Genomic DNA, 15,528 nt, shown 5'->3' on the forward strand with positions numbered 1-15,528 from the left:
AGCCTTAAATTCACAAAAAAAACCCACAAAAAACTCATTGCCTGTTGGCTATTTTACCTCCTCTGTTAAAGGACTAGAGTATGTTCTGAAAAAGCACACGTGCTGCCCTAAGAAAAGAACTAAACTACATATTAAATTCCCCTCAGGCAAATCTTGAAAGTGTCATCTGTTATCATTTGGCAGATCAGTGATGCTTATGCCAGAGAATGACTCAAAGCTCTCACACAAATCAGAACCAATCTAACTTTTAGATGTGCACATTCATCTGCAGCTCCATGATCCTGAGCAGCTGGGACATCATCCTCAGCTCCCGGTGACAAAATTCAATGTCTCCTCAATGAGAGGAGACATCCTTAAGGGTGAACACTTGTGCTTCAGACTGAGAGCTGAAAACACTCAAGCCTCCTAAAGAAAAGAAACTATTTCACAACACCAGCCTTCTACATAAAACTACTTGGTGGATCAAGTATCTCCCAGAGCATTGTTTCCTAAACTCCTCTTCATTCCTTTCTTCCCCTCCACCCCCTTGAAGGCATTTTCCAGCCCTCAGAGGTTTGTGACCTCATTGATAACAATCAGCCTGTGAGGAAGTTTCCAGATTCTGAAGGGCAGCAGTGCTTTTCCTCACACATTACCTGGATCCAGCAGCAACTTTGGTGCCATCAGGACTAAAGGTGACGTGGTTGACGGGCATGGTGAAACGAGTGAGGATCCCATCTGGAGCTCCCTCGGGAAATGTGTGGATCTGGACAGTGTTGTTGGAGACTGCTGTGATCAGCTTTCCATTCTGACAACAAAATCAGCCACAAAATCTGGCAGTTAAAACACATTTATGCCACAGAGACAAAAATCCCGCTCTGATGTCCCAAATATTTTGGCAGATTAACTTTATTCCAAAAAGGTCTGACTGTAAGACTAGTATGAGAAATACTCTTTAACTTATTTTTTTCCTGCCCAAAAATACAGACAAGTAACTTTAATAATTTGTCACTTTAACCGAACTAACTTGCATGCTATTTAGATTCATCTGCTGCAGCATCAGGAGAGGGCACCCTTGGACTGGAATTCTCACTTAAATGCCACCAGGGAAAGATGAGAAGTTAATGAACTATAGCTCAGTTCTTTGTAAAACAGAAGGCAGATGTTTACTAAAAATTAATCCAGATTTTAAAAAGTGCAAAACAAAATAAATAATTATCCCATTCTTGGAAAATAATATCTTTTTGAGTGACAATACTATTCCTCAGTTGTACACAGCAGTAAAACTTTAAAATAAATACAAAGAAATGGCTTCTTTTCTTTCTTATTGTGTGTATTTTTTGGAGGGGGGAGGCAGTATTGTGGTTGGGGTTTTTGTTAAGGTGTAAAAATCCTGAAGGTGAATTAAAAATACTGAAGGTGAAGGAAGCAGCAGTCAATAGTGAATAACCTAAAAAAATAAGAGATTAGATTTATTACCTAGATTACATCAACATCTCAGAACAGTCCCTCATGACATTTCATTAATGAAGATTAATTTTTGAAAAAGTATTTCCTAACAATTAAGTCTCCCACTGTTTAAAAATAAAACATCCATCAAAACTAGGAGAACCTTTTTCAATTTTTCCCAGGATTTTTCCTCATCTAGTCTTTAACAGCTTTAGCAATTTCTGGCTCTGCTACTGACTTGTTAAGAGAACCCATTCAAGTCACCTCACTTGGTTTGTGAAACAATAATTAATGTGATGGAAATCTACAGCAAAATACCCTAAAAATCAATGATGAAAATAGATTTTACAGGTATTGAGGAATAGGTATATGAGGTATGTTAAAAAGGACACAAGAAAGAGGATTCAATTAAGGTAGTCATTCTGAATAAGATTTCAAATGATAATTCTTATACTGCAATACAAATATGTTAATACTCATTTGTTTCCTCTTTCATAGTCCTCTACAAAATCACAAGTAGCTGAAAAACAGTTTTAAAAATTCTCTTTATCATTGCCAGGTTAAATACACAGTATTTGTAGAACTGATGTAGGCTTCTGGAAATCTTCTAAAATTGCCACAAAGACAATATTTTAGACCCACTATGACTGATGTAATATAAAAAAAATTGGACATGAAGGAAATAATGTGACAACTCTCGAGCTAAATACATGAACATGCATAGTAAAAATAATTATTTTCTATTATATAAATCCTCTTCTCACTTCAGGGACACTGGGTCAGAGGCATCTTTAGGCCAAACAACAATTTTGAGAGTGAAACATCAAATAATTATTAAAAAAAAAAGTGCTACCAAACCATTACTCACTTTGTGAAAGCAAGTTTTGATTAATACAGATTATAACTCCTTGGACTTTAACACAGGCCCACATAAAATAACCTCTTGGCTTTCTTCCTAATACTTGATGATCACATCCTATGCTGGGAAAATTCTTGCAACTCACATGGTGAGAAAACACTGAAACAGCCTAAAAGGTTCACTGCATAATTAGCTTAATCTGCTGGGTTTGTTTCCTCAGAAAGGAGATCAAAGTCAGAAATTAATATAACTGAACGTGAAGGAAGAGGAGGGGGAAAAAAAACCATTATAAAAGTTTAGTTTAAGTTATAATTCCTCTACAACTGTGTTTGGGGTAGAATGAATTGTCAGAGGTAATTCCTGTTTATTGTTACCCACAGAGGCAGCATCCCTCAGCTGGCAGATCCACAGTCTGGAGGAAGATCCACAACTGTGAGGAGCTGTGTTAACAACCCTACCTTTAGAGCACATGAGTAGGCCTTTTCTCCCACATTAATGGACTTTGGATCATCATCATCCAGGTCTTCCCAAATCCTAACATCTCCATCACTGCCACAAGTCACAATGCAGCTGTGGAAAGACACAGGATTTGTTAACATCCAGGAACCTGCATCCTTTTTTAAGCATTTGGTTGGAATGCCAAACGAGGCTTCTTGTTGGTTTCAAGGGATTGTTACCAGACCATCTCTTATGAACTGCTTTTGCAATGAAAATGAACTTAAGAAAGGAATAAAATAATATGGACTTTAACCATAACCAATATATAAGGTGCATCCTCTGAGTTTGTTTTGAGAGGGCTTGGGTTTTTTTTTTCAGTTTACCTTTTAGTCTATAAAAAGGTAATACTAAATATATAGTTTGTATTTATACATTCAAGAACTAGTACAAGGAAGAGATGAAAATATAGCAATCCCAATATTGCATTCTTTCAACTATATTTTTAATTTCTTAGTGCATACATAACCGTATTTACTCCCACACTACACTGATTTCTGCTAAAATCCATGAAGTCACTCTCATAAAATGTGCATATAGAGTTTATATATATATAATACTTACTATATATACACACACATGAGGATATATATATATATATATGCTTGCATTTAAGGATATATATATATGCTTACACTAAGATTTAAATCAATCGCTTCTAAACTCAGAGCACCTAAATATGTCACACAGCCAGTTCTCAGCACAGGCAAAACCCAAAGGATTTCTTGGACTATGCCAGGCCATAAATCCATCCCAGTATCTCACACAGCAGTGGCTGATATAGAAATTTACAGACTCATTCAGATTGAAAAAGCCCTCTAAGATCATCCAGTCCAACCATTCCCCCAGCACTGCCGAGGTCATCACCAATCTGTGTCCCCAAGTGCCACATCCACACAGCTTTTAAATCCTCCAGGGATGGGGACTCCATCACTGCCCTGGACAGCTGTGCCAATGGCTAACCACTCTTTTAGAGAGGAAATTTTTCCTAATACCCAGCTCCTGGGAAAGCATCAGACAGGAAAAAGCTCATCCCGCTCTTGGGGCTGTTACCTGCCGGTGGCATCGAAGCAGACATCGGTGTGTCCCTCGGTGTGGCCGTACCGCATTGGCTTCTGCTTTGATGGCATCTTTGCTCCCACCTGTCTGCTCATGGAGAGGAAAAAAGAGGAGAAATAACATCAATTAAAAGGAAACACTTCGGGAAGAGCATCGGATGGGGGGGACAAGGTGAGAGCCGCTGGGACACCCACCCATTCAACCACCTGTAGGGATGGGGACACCAAGGGGGTGGTGACACAGGATGGGAGATGAGGACACAGGAATGGGGAGGGGGAGCAGGGGACACTGCAGGGATGGTGATTTCACAGGGATGGGGGCACGGGGATGGGAGATGGGGACACTCTAGGGATGGTGACATCGCAGTGATGGGGACCAGCGGTCAGGGATGGGGGCATCGGGAAAAAAGGCATGAGGATAGGAGATGGGGGCACTGCATATTGCGGGGATGAGGGACACGCTGATGAGGTCACGGGGTAGGAGACGGGGACATTTCAGGGATGGGAGATGGGCACACGGGGAGAGGGGGCGTGAGGATTGGGACACCGCGGGGCTGCGGGCCCGGGTTACCGAGGCCCGGAGGGGCCTGGCATGCCGGGGCCTCTCCCTCGGCCGTCCCAGGGCAGGGCAGGCCACACAAGCCGCCCGCCGGACCCCGGCAGCGACCCCCATTCCCCGCGGCTGCCCCGCTCCGGAAAGGCCCCGCACCGCCCGCGGGGCCTCGGTGGGGCCGCACCACCACCACCACCCCTCCCACCGCTCACCGCCGGCCCCGCCGCCCGTTCGAGCCTTCCCGCGCCCGCCGCCGCCGCTCCGCCCTCGGCGGGGCTGGGCCCGAGCCGTCAGCGCCGGGGCGGGGCCGGGGCGGGCGCGGGGCGGCCCCGGCAGCGGGGATGGCGGCGGCGGCCGGGTGAGGGGCCGCGGCTGCCAGCGCCGAGCCCGCCGAGCCGCCGGCACCCGGCTGGGGACAGAGGCGGCGGAGAGCGCCGGCCCCGCGGGCAGCGCCCGCCGCACCACCGTGAGTTGGGGTCGGGCCGGCGGGGACGGGGCTGAGGGGCGGCAGGCGGGGCTGAGCAGCGGTGCTGGGGAAATCGGGGTCTCTTGTCATCGCGGGGCTCGGGGCCCCTGTCACTCACCGGGGGGCTCGGACCGGGTCTCCTGTCACCGGTGGCGGGGTTGGCCTGCGGTCCGCCCTCTGTCTCCGCGGTGCTCGGAGGCTCTGCTGTCACCGGGGTAACTCGACCCGGGGGCTGAGCCTTGTCACCGGGGGAGACTCGGTCCAGGGTCTGCTGTCCCCGGGGGGCTTGGCCGGCGGTCTGAGCCGCTGTCAGTGCCCGGGGGGCTCAGGGTCTCCTGGCACCGAGGGCGTTCAGTCCGGGGTCTCCTGTCACCGGGCGGGATTCGGTCCAGGGTCTTCGCTCTGTCACCGGGGAGTTCGGTCCGTTTACTTCTCCACTGAAAAACCCCGTGCCCGACGTATGTGCCCTAACGCAAATAGGGCACGTATATTCCCAGTTTATCCTTCTGCTTATGGATTTAATGGCAGCTCCTCCAGAGGCACAGGAGCGGCAGGGAAAGCCCAAATGAGGGGCTGTGCCCTTCACCCCCCTTTGGGCAGCACCCCCATAACAGCGAGGGGGCTGCGCCCACCCAGCCGCAGGACCTGTCCCTTGGGACATCCTTATGGTCATTATGGAATTACTCTGGAATTCCAGCCATGCTGATGCGAGGTGGAGTTGACAGCAGTGGTAGTCAGGCAGGTAGGGATTGCACTGCAAAAAATCCTTAAGCTTTTTTTTTTTTTTTTTTTTTTTTGGCTGAAAAATAGGAAGAAAGTATCCTGGCTTATTTCTTGAAGGATTAAAAAAATGCTAGAATTGAGCATACCTGAAATAAAGAGGGGAAAAACGGCATTATCTGTTTTCCCTTTATGTAGCCTTAATGATCTGGCCCAGTTTATTCCTGTTTCTAAGAAAAAATTGCTTCCAGGCAAAGCCCTTTTATCTTCAGTTTTGCTCTGCAGCGGGGTTATTGGTTGTTGGGGTGAGCAGAGTGATTTATTTATATTGGAAATGTGTTTCTCTCTAACACATTGCTGGTAGTTTCATGAATGAATAAGTGACAGGATTACAAAGCAGGCACACTTCTGTAAAAAAAAAATTATGGAAATATGGCCAGATTTCGTTATTAAACCTCGTGGAAGCTGTGTAGAGACATGTTTTCCATGGGTGTATCCTACATATTTCAGTAAATCGTGATTTCTGGCGAGGATAATGTGTTCTAGAGAAATGATTCGGAGCTGAACTGCTTATCAGATGAGTGGGAAGACCAAGCTATTCCTGCTGCAAGCCGCTGCCTGGGATGGAGACAAATGCCTGTCAAATGTGTTTATTTTTCTTAATCACTTTAATTTTCGGAATCTCTGATAGAAACTGCACCTAAAGCGTTTTGCAGTATAAAAGCCATTTTACATTCGCTTCTATGTAACAACCTAATTTCCTTGTCTGGAGGTGCTGCCTGCTGGGATAACTCCTTGAACAGCACGGGAAAACTGGGGGGAGGTTTGTCGGGGAGGTTTTCCAGGGGTGGTCACTTGTCCAAGGGACTGCAGGCGCTGTGGCTTTGTCGCGTCCGAAGTGACAGGGCACCAAATGCAAAGTTCGGCTTTAAATCGTGTTGGGAACTCGGGCTGCTGCTGGCTTGATTATTAGGTGTGAGCAGAGCGGGGCGGGAGCCGGGAATCGCTGCTCCCCTCGGTTTCTGGGTGGAGCACGGAGTGTTGGTCATGGACCATAAAGCTTTCACTGATTTAGTGCTGGAGAGGCTGCTGCGGTTTGCCAAGCGCTGCCTGCGTCTCTCCTGCCACACATGAGCAGAGCTTCATTAAGGCAGGAGATACGAGCAGCCCTCACCTCCGGCACCTGCTGCCAGCTCAGTTCCACCTCCCGGGAGTGAATAAAATATCCCCTGTGTTGGGGTTAGCTGGGCATGACCCCCCTCCTCCTGCAGTTCTGGGGATAAATCAAGGGTATTTCCAAGGAAGAAATATTTAGGTTGCCAATGGTACCTTTAGAAAGTCTTTTTCTTTTGTGTGTATGTGTGATAATTGCTTTAATTTGCTGTGAAGGCCTCTGGAGTCGAGCTTAGGTATTTTTAGATGGTATCATAAATCAAAGTAAAGCCAGAACTGAAGAAAAATAATTTAAGGCAAAGGAACTGAGATTTATTGTTATCCTTAGTAAGGTGGGAAGGTCAGGTTTTAAAATGTGGTCTTGTGGCCAAAATCTAATTGGGCGAAATTAATGAAAGCAGCTTGTGACCAGTGAGATTTTGTTTTAAAATAACTTCTATGTAAGTTATGAAAGAAAAAGTACTCCAGTTTATTGCAGCTTGCTCTTCTCTCTCAAGATTTTATCAGCTCTACAAAATCAACTTCCATAACAATTCCAAAATTGATTCATTGTTCTTTGTGAGCCTTCTTTTGTTGTTTAATTAGAGGAACAATACAGCAACGCTTCGTGTGCTTGGACAGAAAACTTTTCCAAGTACTTCCTGCACCAGGAGGGTTGTGCAGCGTGGGAGCACCAGAGAGGTGGTGGCACCTTCATCCTGGGAGCTTTTCAGGACATGGCCAGGCCATGCCATGGCTCCCCTTGAGCCCATGCCTGGCAGCAATCCCACTCCAAGTGGGAGGTCGGGCTGGAGACCCCCCACCATCTGCTCCTTCTTAATACAGAAAGGGAAGCAGCTCGATGAAGAGGACTGTTGGGCAAGAGGCAAGGATCCAGCAGCTCAGGACAGAAGTATCTGGTTAAAGCAGTTCACTGTTCAAGTATTTATTGAATAAATGAAAAAAAAAAAAAAAAGGCTGTCTACATGTATGGTATTGGAGTTATTGATTAGACATATGGTGAGGCTGTCGCTGTCTTATCACAGCTGTGAGTTGCAGCTTATCCCTGGCTAGGAGGGGTATTGTTATCCCTCCAAACAGCAGCTGGATATTGTTTTTAGTCTGGGCTTGAAGTCTCAGGGTAGGGGCATCAGCTCGTGAAAGAAAAAGCACTTTGTCTGCAGACAAGAGAGAGGAACCTCTGAAGGAGGGAGCACAAAACCAACAGCATAAGCCACCCAGCTCTCTGCCTGTCCTCAGGGACAGTGTTGGGTAACCTTGGACTACCAGCCGGGTCCCATGGCCCGAAGTGAACTCTGCTCATCCCCCCATGTGTCTTTATCTTTGCTGTTTCCTTAGGGGAAAGGGTTTCCAGCATAAGGCTTTTGTCAAATCTGCCGTCATCGGAGATGCCTGAGGTGTCCCCGTGCAGGACGAGGCTTTTGCAGGCAGAACACTCATTATTTCTCCCCAAAAAGAGCTCAGACCTGATGTGTGTGAGCTGCACAGTGCTGGACTCCTCCATTTAACCTTCCCCTCTAGGGAAAAGTACACTCTGTGTTCCCTCTCTTTTATCCTTGCCCTCCTGTCCTGCTCTTCCAGCAGCTCTCCAGCCGTTAATGGAAGTATGTGGCATTCCCCTTGCATGCTGCAGTGAAAGGAAGAGCTGCTTTAGATGGATGGCCCCAAGTGGTAATAGAGCACTGAAAGCCTTCCCTGCCCTTTATGCCTCTTTCTTCCTGACACTTTAATTATTTTTGCTCCCCATTTTATTGGTGGGGCTGTGAATCACTGATCCAGAAGGGTGTGAAGGTGTGATCCCTGGCTGTAATGCCAAACAGTGGGATTTGGGAGGCAGCTCTCCCACAGCACACAGACCATTCTAACACGCGGTCAGGTTCAAACCTAGCTTTAGTAGGATGACATCCCTTTTTTATTCATTTGTTCCCTGCTCTTTTCACAGCTCTAGTGTTCTGTCTGATTAGCAATTCCTGCTCTGACGTGGCAGAAGCGGCGCCTGGGCTCCAGCAGCCCTTCAAACCCCAGGGAAGCAGCTCTGGCTAATGGTGCGTGGCTTTGCAGCATCACGTGCTGCTTCCCCAGCTTCTCTTTCAGGGTTCAGGTACCACTAATGAGTCACGACAGGAGAGAGGTACAAAGGAGAAGGTGGCTTTACAGCTCAATACAACAGCAGCCCAGAAATTCCATAAAACCCAAGCTTCTTTCAGTTGGAAGGCTGAAGTTAGGAGATAAGAGGCACTTCTGGGCTTTGTATGTTTTCCAGTTTTTAATTAAAAGCCCAAAATCTGCATGTTCTTATTCCTTATATGGGCTGGATGAGCAGAATGAGATAATTGAAGGTTTCAAAAGCAATTACAAACTGTCATATCCTAATTTTTAAGTACTTGACTTTGCAACCTCAGTGATATCTCTCTGTCCAATTAAAAATCCCATATATAGACAATTAATGTATTTTACTACAGGATGAATCTAAAAATTTTTTGTCTTTAGTGACTTCAGACTATCACCAGGGTAAATGAGATGGCTTTTTTCCCTCTTTTTTTTTTTTTTTTTGAATTGTGGAGAAAATTCAGTGCTTTGCTCTAGGTATTGCTGGATGAAAAATATCAAGGTTCCAAAAGCAATCAATGAATCCTGGTCTACATAAAGATGTTTTGAGTCTCATATGCACATGTTTCCTTTCTCCTGTCTTTATTGTGTCTTGCCATACTTTCACTGAAAAGCAATTTGCAAAACCCTGAGAGAAGAAAAATAAATCTTTAGTTTAATCTTTGATTTGTAATTACTGAAATATGGACCCTTTCCTGTGATTCCTCTTGGTACCAGTGAGGTGATATTCATCTGCATTGCTCTGATGCCATTTTTCTTCCCAGCATATTTCCAATATTGAACCTATCTTACCTTCATTCTACATTTCTGCATCTCCTCCCTTCCCCTGCCTTTTCCTTTCCCCCACAGCTCTCAGGTCTGTGGGTTTTAAATAAGGAATGCAATGTGAAAAATTCCTGGGTGAAAGTTCCATCTGGGATGCATTTGGCCCACAGATTGCATGTGAGCCTTTTGGCAAGGCTGTCTTGTTCTTTTACTGAAAGCAGAGGCTCGAACTCAGCCTGCGCAGCGCAGCCCCGGGGGACTGCAGAGAGGTTGTGTCATGCTGGCTAATCCTGATGATGAGAATGGATTGAATGGAGAGAGGAAGTGGATGCCCTTTTCTTTTTCTGCTTATTATTTACCATGTCAATTAGTTGTAAAAAAAAGTCCAAAACCCCAAAACAACACAGAAAAACCCACAGCTGAAAAAAAAGCCCCAGTGCAACAGAGGAGCTGTGCATGGTTTTGGTGTGGAAGCATCACAGAATCATAGAATATCCTGATTGTGATAAGTGATGGGAAATGTTTCTGCATCCTGCCATGCCTCGGGGGTATAGCATCCATACCATATTGCTATCTGTGTATCTTGAAAAAATCCTGCTCCACTTTCAACTGAGTAATCAAAAGAGGATTTTTTTCATCTTTTTTTTTCAAAGTGCAGCAGTCAAAAGGAAACCTCTTATCTATTTGAGAATTCAATATAACTTTGGAAACAAAAGAAAATGAAATCAGCAACCGTAGGTCTCAAAGCAACACTGATTTTAATAATGTAAACTTCCTTCTCTAATGAGTAATAAGCAGTTCCATCTTTCACGGCCTTTTAAAATTGCTTTTAGTAAGGGGCTGGATTGTTTTAATCCTTTTCAGTATGTAAAGCCCCAGATATTTCAATCCCTTAGGGCCTCAGTATTTCCTAGCTCACTTCCTTTGAAAAGGCAGAGGAAAACAGCTTTCAGAAACTGACAGAATCTGTGACTGATAAAATTTAGGTTTGGTGTTTTTGTTTTTTTTTTTTTTTTATCCCGAAAGTGACCCAAAAGTGTCAGTTAAGAAAAAGATCTCTGGCACCCCATCCTGTGGATTAGTAGAGAACAGGCATATCATCTAGGTACAGTAGTTCTTTGTACTCTGACCTACTTGTTTCTGTTCTGGTTTGTTCCTTCTTGAAAGGTTATTTGGAAGAGATGCAGCAGAATTTGCTCCATAAACAGCTAAAGCAGTATCACCTGCCCCAGGAAGGGTTTCCTTTTGAAACGGGCCCTGGCACAATGGGGTTGCCAACGCCTAAAACGTTCTGCTCTGCTGCATAATCAGAATGAAAACTCAACAAATATGTTAAAATAGTTTTATTCTGGAGGATGCTTTTCCCAAGGAAGGGTTAAGAGAGCTTTTTCTGAGATCAGGCTGGTATTTGTGGGGTGCGGTACTGAATTCTCCTCAATCACACGATTTTTACATGGTCAGCAATTCATTGTCACTGTTGTCCTGTCTCCACCAGCACTGCTGTTGTGCTCTGTGCGTGCCTAGCAGTTAACTGAGCTCTGTTTTCTTTTTCCTTAGATATTTCCAGAAAGTGCCTCGAGGAAGCTTCCTTATGTAGAAAAACCCCACAAGAAACACAGCGTGTGCTTCCTGGCAGCTTGTGAAGCAAAGCTGTCACAATGGCAGAAAACAAGGACAGCAGTGCGAAAAGCGCAGATGTGAGGCCCAAAAGCAGCCGGAGCAGGAGTGCAGACAGAAAGGATGGGTATGTCTGGAGTGGGAAGAAGCTCTCCTGGTCCAAGAAAAGCGAGCATTGTCCTGATGCCGAACCAGCAAGTGCTGCAGGAAGGTCAGGGACTAATTTAAGGAGCCAAGAGAGGAAGTACAGCTGCTCGTCCATCGAGCTGGATCTAGACCGGTCCTGTGGCCACAGGTTTTTGGGCCGGTCTCTCAAACAGAAGCTGCAGGATGCTGTGGGTCAGTGCTTTCCCATAAAGAACTGCAGCAGCCGGCACGCCTCGGGACTGCCATCCAAAAGGAAGATCCATATCAGTGAGCTGATGCTGGATAAGTGTCCTTTCCCTCCGCGCTCAGAGCTGGCTTTCCGGTGGCACTTGATCAAAAGGCACACGGCCCCTATAAGTCCAAAGGCAGAAGAATGGATAATTGCTGATTTATCCCAGCACGAGGAAAGGGAGGATCAGCTGCGAGACGAGGAGATTGCCAATGGGGGGATGGACTCTCCCTCCCAGTCCTGTGACTTCACTGACAGCAGTTCCTGCCGGGGTGACCCGAGGCCTGAGCTGGTGACAGGTAAGGTGGCAAGGAGCAGTAGAGATGAGAGCGACATGGACTCCGATGATGAAGTCATAACTCTGTGCACAAGTTCTCGAAAACGAAACAAGCCCAAGTGGGAAACGGATGACGAGCTGCTACGGATGGAAACGCCCCCGAAATACCACACCCAGATTGATTATGTCCACTGCCTAGTGCCAGACCTCCTCCAGATCAATAACAATCCCTGCTACTGGGGAGTCATGGATAAATACGCAGCTGAGGCGCTGCTGGAAGGGAAGCCAGAGGGAACGTTTCTGTTGAGAGACTCTGCCCAGGAGGACTATTTGTTTTCCGTGAGCTTCAGGCGCTACAGTCGCTCCCTCCACGCCCGGATAGAGCAGTGGAATCACAACTTCAGCTTCGATGCCCATGATCCCTGTGTCTTCCATTCTCCTGACATCACGGGACTCCTAGAACACTACAAAGATCCAAGTTCCTGTATGTTCTTTGAACCACTTTTATCCACTCCCCTGAACAGGACCTTTCCCTTCTCTCTCCAGCATATATGTAGAACAGTCATTTGCAACTGTACAACTTATGATGGTATCGATGCACTTCCCATTCCTCCCTCGGTGAAGCTGTATCTGAAGGAATATCATTATAAGTCAAAAGTTAGAGTGCTCAGGATTGATGTACCAGAGCAGCAAAGCTAGAAAATATTTTTGTGAAAGAAATTTTCTCCAAACAGACAATAGTATGTTCAATCTCTTTTCCTTATAGGTTTTTTTTTAAATAGCAACTTGATTATTTTTTTCTTTTTCTGCATATTATTTACCACCCAAACTAGTCTCTGTTTAAATGTACTTTTGAGTCTTCACAGCTCTCTTTTTTAGAAATTATGTTCATTGTGGGCTTTTGAACTGTCCCTAGGCTAGAGTTTTATGGAATTCCAGGTAGGCTTTCTGGTATTTCTATAGATGGATAGTCATTAGATCTAAAACCCCCTGAAAACCAGTTTTGAACTTGATCTGTCTTTTCTATTGTAGTTGACACGTGTTGCTGACATGATTGAAATAATGCACTGTTAACTAAAGATTGACTCATCTGTATTTTCTGCATTTCTTTTAAAATGAGTGCTCTAGCCTCTCTGTGTGTGTGTGTCTGTCCATCCCTATCCACTGCAGTAAATTCGTCAGTCTATTTCTAACATTACTATTCCAAGCAAAATGAAGTTTGAAAGAGGATATGATCTTTCTATAAATATATCAGGGGACTAAATACCAGGGAGAGGAAAAACAATTCAAGTTAAGGACAACACTCAGTGCAGGAACAAACATGTATAAACTGGTCCTGAAAAGGTTTTGGTTGGAGAGGAGGAAGACTCATCGTCGTCAGAGCAGCAGGGTTCTGGAAGAGCTTTTCATTTTGTATAATAGCAGTAAAAAGCAAACTGCTCATAAACTGGGATTTGATCAGTGTCTGGAAGAGATAATCATGTAGTTACTTATGATAGATGGGGCTTGGACTTGGGAACTCTGTTTCACTGTTGCATTATATGAAATACCCAGTTTTTGCAGTAGGAGCTGCCGCTGCTTCAATGATAAAGCACAGGGTGGGAGGGAGGGAAGGAAGATATTTCCTTTAAAATCTGCATATTTAACCATCTGATTCTGCATGGTTGAGCCTGAGGTGATGCTGAATAACTTTCCTACTTTGTTAGTAGGGGGCTTGTTTTTTTTTAATAAGTATAGTTTAAAAAGAAAACAAATCTGCTGGTTTTTCTTGCAATGTGAAGCATTCGGTCGAATGGCTTCCTGCCAAATTCCATGTACGGGAAAACCATGCATGGATAATGCTCCTAAAAGCATTACTTACATTTCATGGATAGGCAGATCTGCTGCTGAGTTGTTGGTGGAATCCCACAAGACTCAGTGGATGTGGGTTCAGGCAGGAAACTCCAGGCTGGCCTCAGGGTGCAGCTACAGGACGTGCAGCAGAGACCTGCAGTTCTGATCCCTGTTCGTGCATTATCTCCTCTCCCAAACTGGGCCCGGAGCTCCTCTGCCAAAAGAATGTGAGATGGTGTAATTGTAACTCCAACAACCACATTGTCTCCTCTCCTTGGACTACAGGGAGCCTTTGTATCCTCTCAAAATGCTTTTGAAACTGAGCCCCACGCCTGCCGAATTACAAATGTGTTTAATTTCATGCATGTGAAGGTTCCTATCAAAAAATCAGCAATGACCTGTGGGTGAGGTTATCACTGAATGGTTGGGGTTGGAAGAGAGCTCTGGAGAGGATCTCATCCAAGCCCCTTGCTCAAGCATAGGATCACATCCAGGTGGGTTTTGGACATCTTCAGAGTAGGAGACTCCACAACCTCTCTGCACAGCCTGTTCTAGGCCTCCATCACCTGCACAGTAAAGAGGTTTTTCCTCATATTCAGATGGAACTTCCTGTGTTTCAGTTTGTGCCTGTTGCTCCTTGTCCTGTCTCAGGGCACCACTGGAAAGAGTCTGTTCCCATCCTCCTGACACCTGTCCTTAAGGTATTTGTATGGATTGATTGGTTCCCCTCTCAGCTGTCACTTCTCCAGAGCTGATGCCCAGCTCCCTCAGCCTTTCCTCACAGGAGAGATGCTCCAGTCCCCTCAGCACCTTCACAGCCCCTCCACTGGCCCACTCCAGCAATTCCTTGCATTTCTTGTACTAAGCAGCCCAGAACTGGGCACAGCAGTCCCAGCTGAGCCCTCACTAGGGCTGAGGAGAGGGGCAGGATCACCTCCCTCGACGTGCTGGCCACACTTTCCCTCATGCAGCCCAGGATTCCATTGGCCTCCTTGGCCACAAGGACACAGTGCTGGCTCACCCCAGCACTTCTCCACAGTGCTGCTTTCCAGCAGCTCAGCCCCCAGCCTGGGCTGGTGCATGGGGTCATTCTTCTCAGGATAGGGGCACCCTGCTTGAACTTCCTTGGCTTCCTCCCTGCCCATCTCTCCAGCCTGTTCCAGGTCTGGCTGAGTGTCAGCACAGCCTGTTGGTGTGTCAGCCTCTCCTCCCAGTTCTGTATCACCAGCAAACCTGCTGAGGGAACACTCTGTCCCTTCATCCAGGGTGGTGAATAAGCTGAACAAGACTGGACCCATCACTGATCCCTTGGGAATCTGTGTGCAGGCAAGGAGCAGTAGAACACAGTGCTGTGGAGTCTGCCTCCAAGATTGTAGACTCAGACTAAGCAATACTTATATTTGGATCTTTTCATTTCACCTGGTAGAGAATCCTATAGATTTGTGGACATCAAATCCATCCTGCAAGGTGGCTGCTCAGGAATTACCAAGGGAGCTTTGCCATGCAGCTCCAGCAGGACCTGCCACCCTGCCCTTACCCCCAACCTGAGCAGATAAAACCCTTTCCACTGAGCTGCTGCCACTGTGATGATGTAAACAGATTTCCAGGGACATCTGCCTAGAGACCAGCCCGTTTGTTTTCACTGGGTTTTAAATAGGTTTGGAACCAAAGTCTCCAGGGAGAAAATGCTAACACATCAATCCATGGCATCGCTCATGGATGAACGCGCTCCAGGACGAATTCTCAGCTGCTATAAATCAGCGTGGCTTTATTGATACACTTACAGTGGCTTATCCCAG

At 45.9% G+C, this 15,528-nt stretch overlaps 2 protein-coding genes across 5 annotated transcripts in view; one reads left to right on the forward strand and one right to left on the reverse strand.

The window, feature by feature from the left end:
* WDHD1 (WD repeat and HMG-box DNA binding protein 1) overlaps positions 1-5,036 on the reverse strand; it is a 28,117-nt gene extending 23,081 nt beyond the window's left edge. Inside the window, exons 1-4 of one of the 3 annotated variants that reach the window (XM_053946322.1) lie at positions 4,978-5,036; positions 3,836-3,928; positions 2,746-2,857; positions 636-787 (exon numbers count right to left, since the gene is read on the reverse strand). In XM_053946322.1, the coding sequence (XP_053802297.1) occupies positions 636-787; positions 2,746-2,857; positions 3,836-3,912 (341 nt within the window). In that variant the 5' untranslated portion in view covers positions 3,913-3,928; positions 4,978-5,036. Of the gene's footprint in view, positions 1-635; positions 788-2,745; positions 2,858-3,835; positions 3,929-4,035; positions 4,052-4,605; positions 4,665-4,977 lie in introns of those variants that run through there. The other 2 variants (XM_053946323.1, XM_053946324.1) reach the window with 2 other exon arrangements.
* On the forward strand, positions 4,753-13,024 carry SOCS4 (suppressor of cytokine signaling 4). 2 transcript variants are annotated; one of them, XM_053946325.1, is made up of 2 exons: positions 4,753-4,859; positions 11,184-13,024. In XM_053946325.1, the coding sequence occupies exon 2, from the start codon at positions 11,285-11,287 to the stop codon at positions 12,593-12,595; it is 1,311 nt and encodes a 436-aa protein (XP_053802300.1). In that variant the 5' UTR covers positions 4,753-4,859; positions 11,184-11,284; the 3' UTR covers positions 12,596-13,024. The 2 variants fall into 2 exon arrangements, with proteins under 2 accessions (XP_053802300.1, XP_053802301.1); XM_053946326.1 differs by lacking the exon at positions 4,753-4,859 and adding an exon at positions 8,745-8,797.
* Positions 13,025-15,528: the final 2,504 nt, after the last annotated feature.

The sequence above is a fragment of the Vidua chalybeata genome, chromosome 6 (genome assembly GCF_026979565.1).
Source record: "Vidua chalybeata isolate OUT-0048 chromosome 6, bVidCha1 merged haplotype, whole genome shotgun sequence".
In the NCBI taxonomy this organism is placed as follows: Eukaryota; Metazoa; Chordata; class Aves; order Passeriformes; family Viduidae; genus Vidua; species Vidua chalybeata.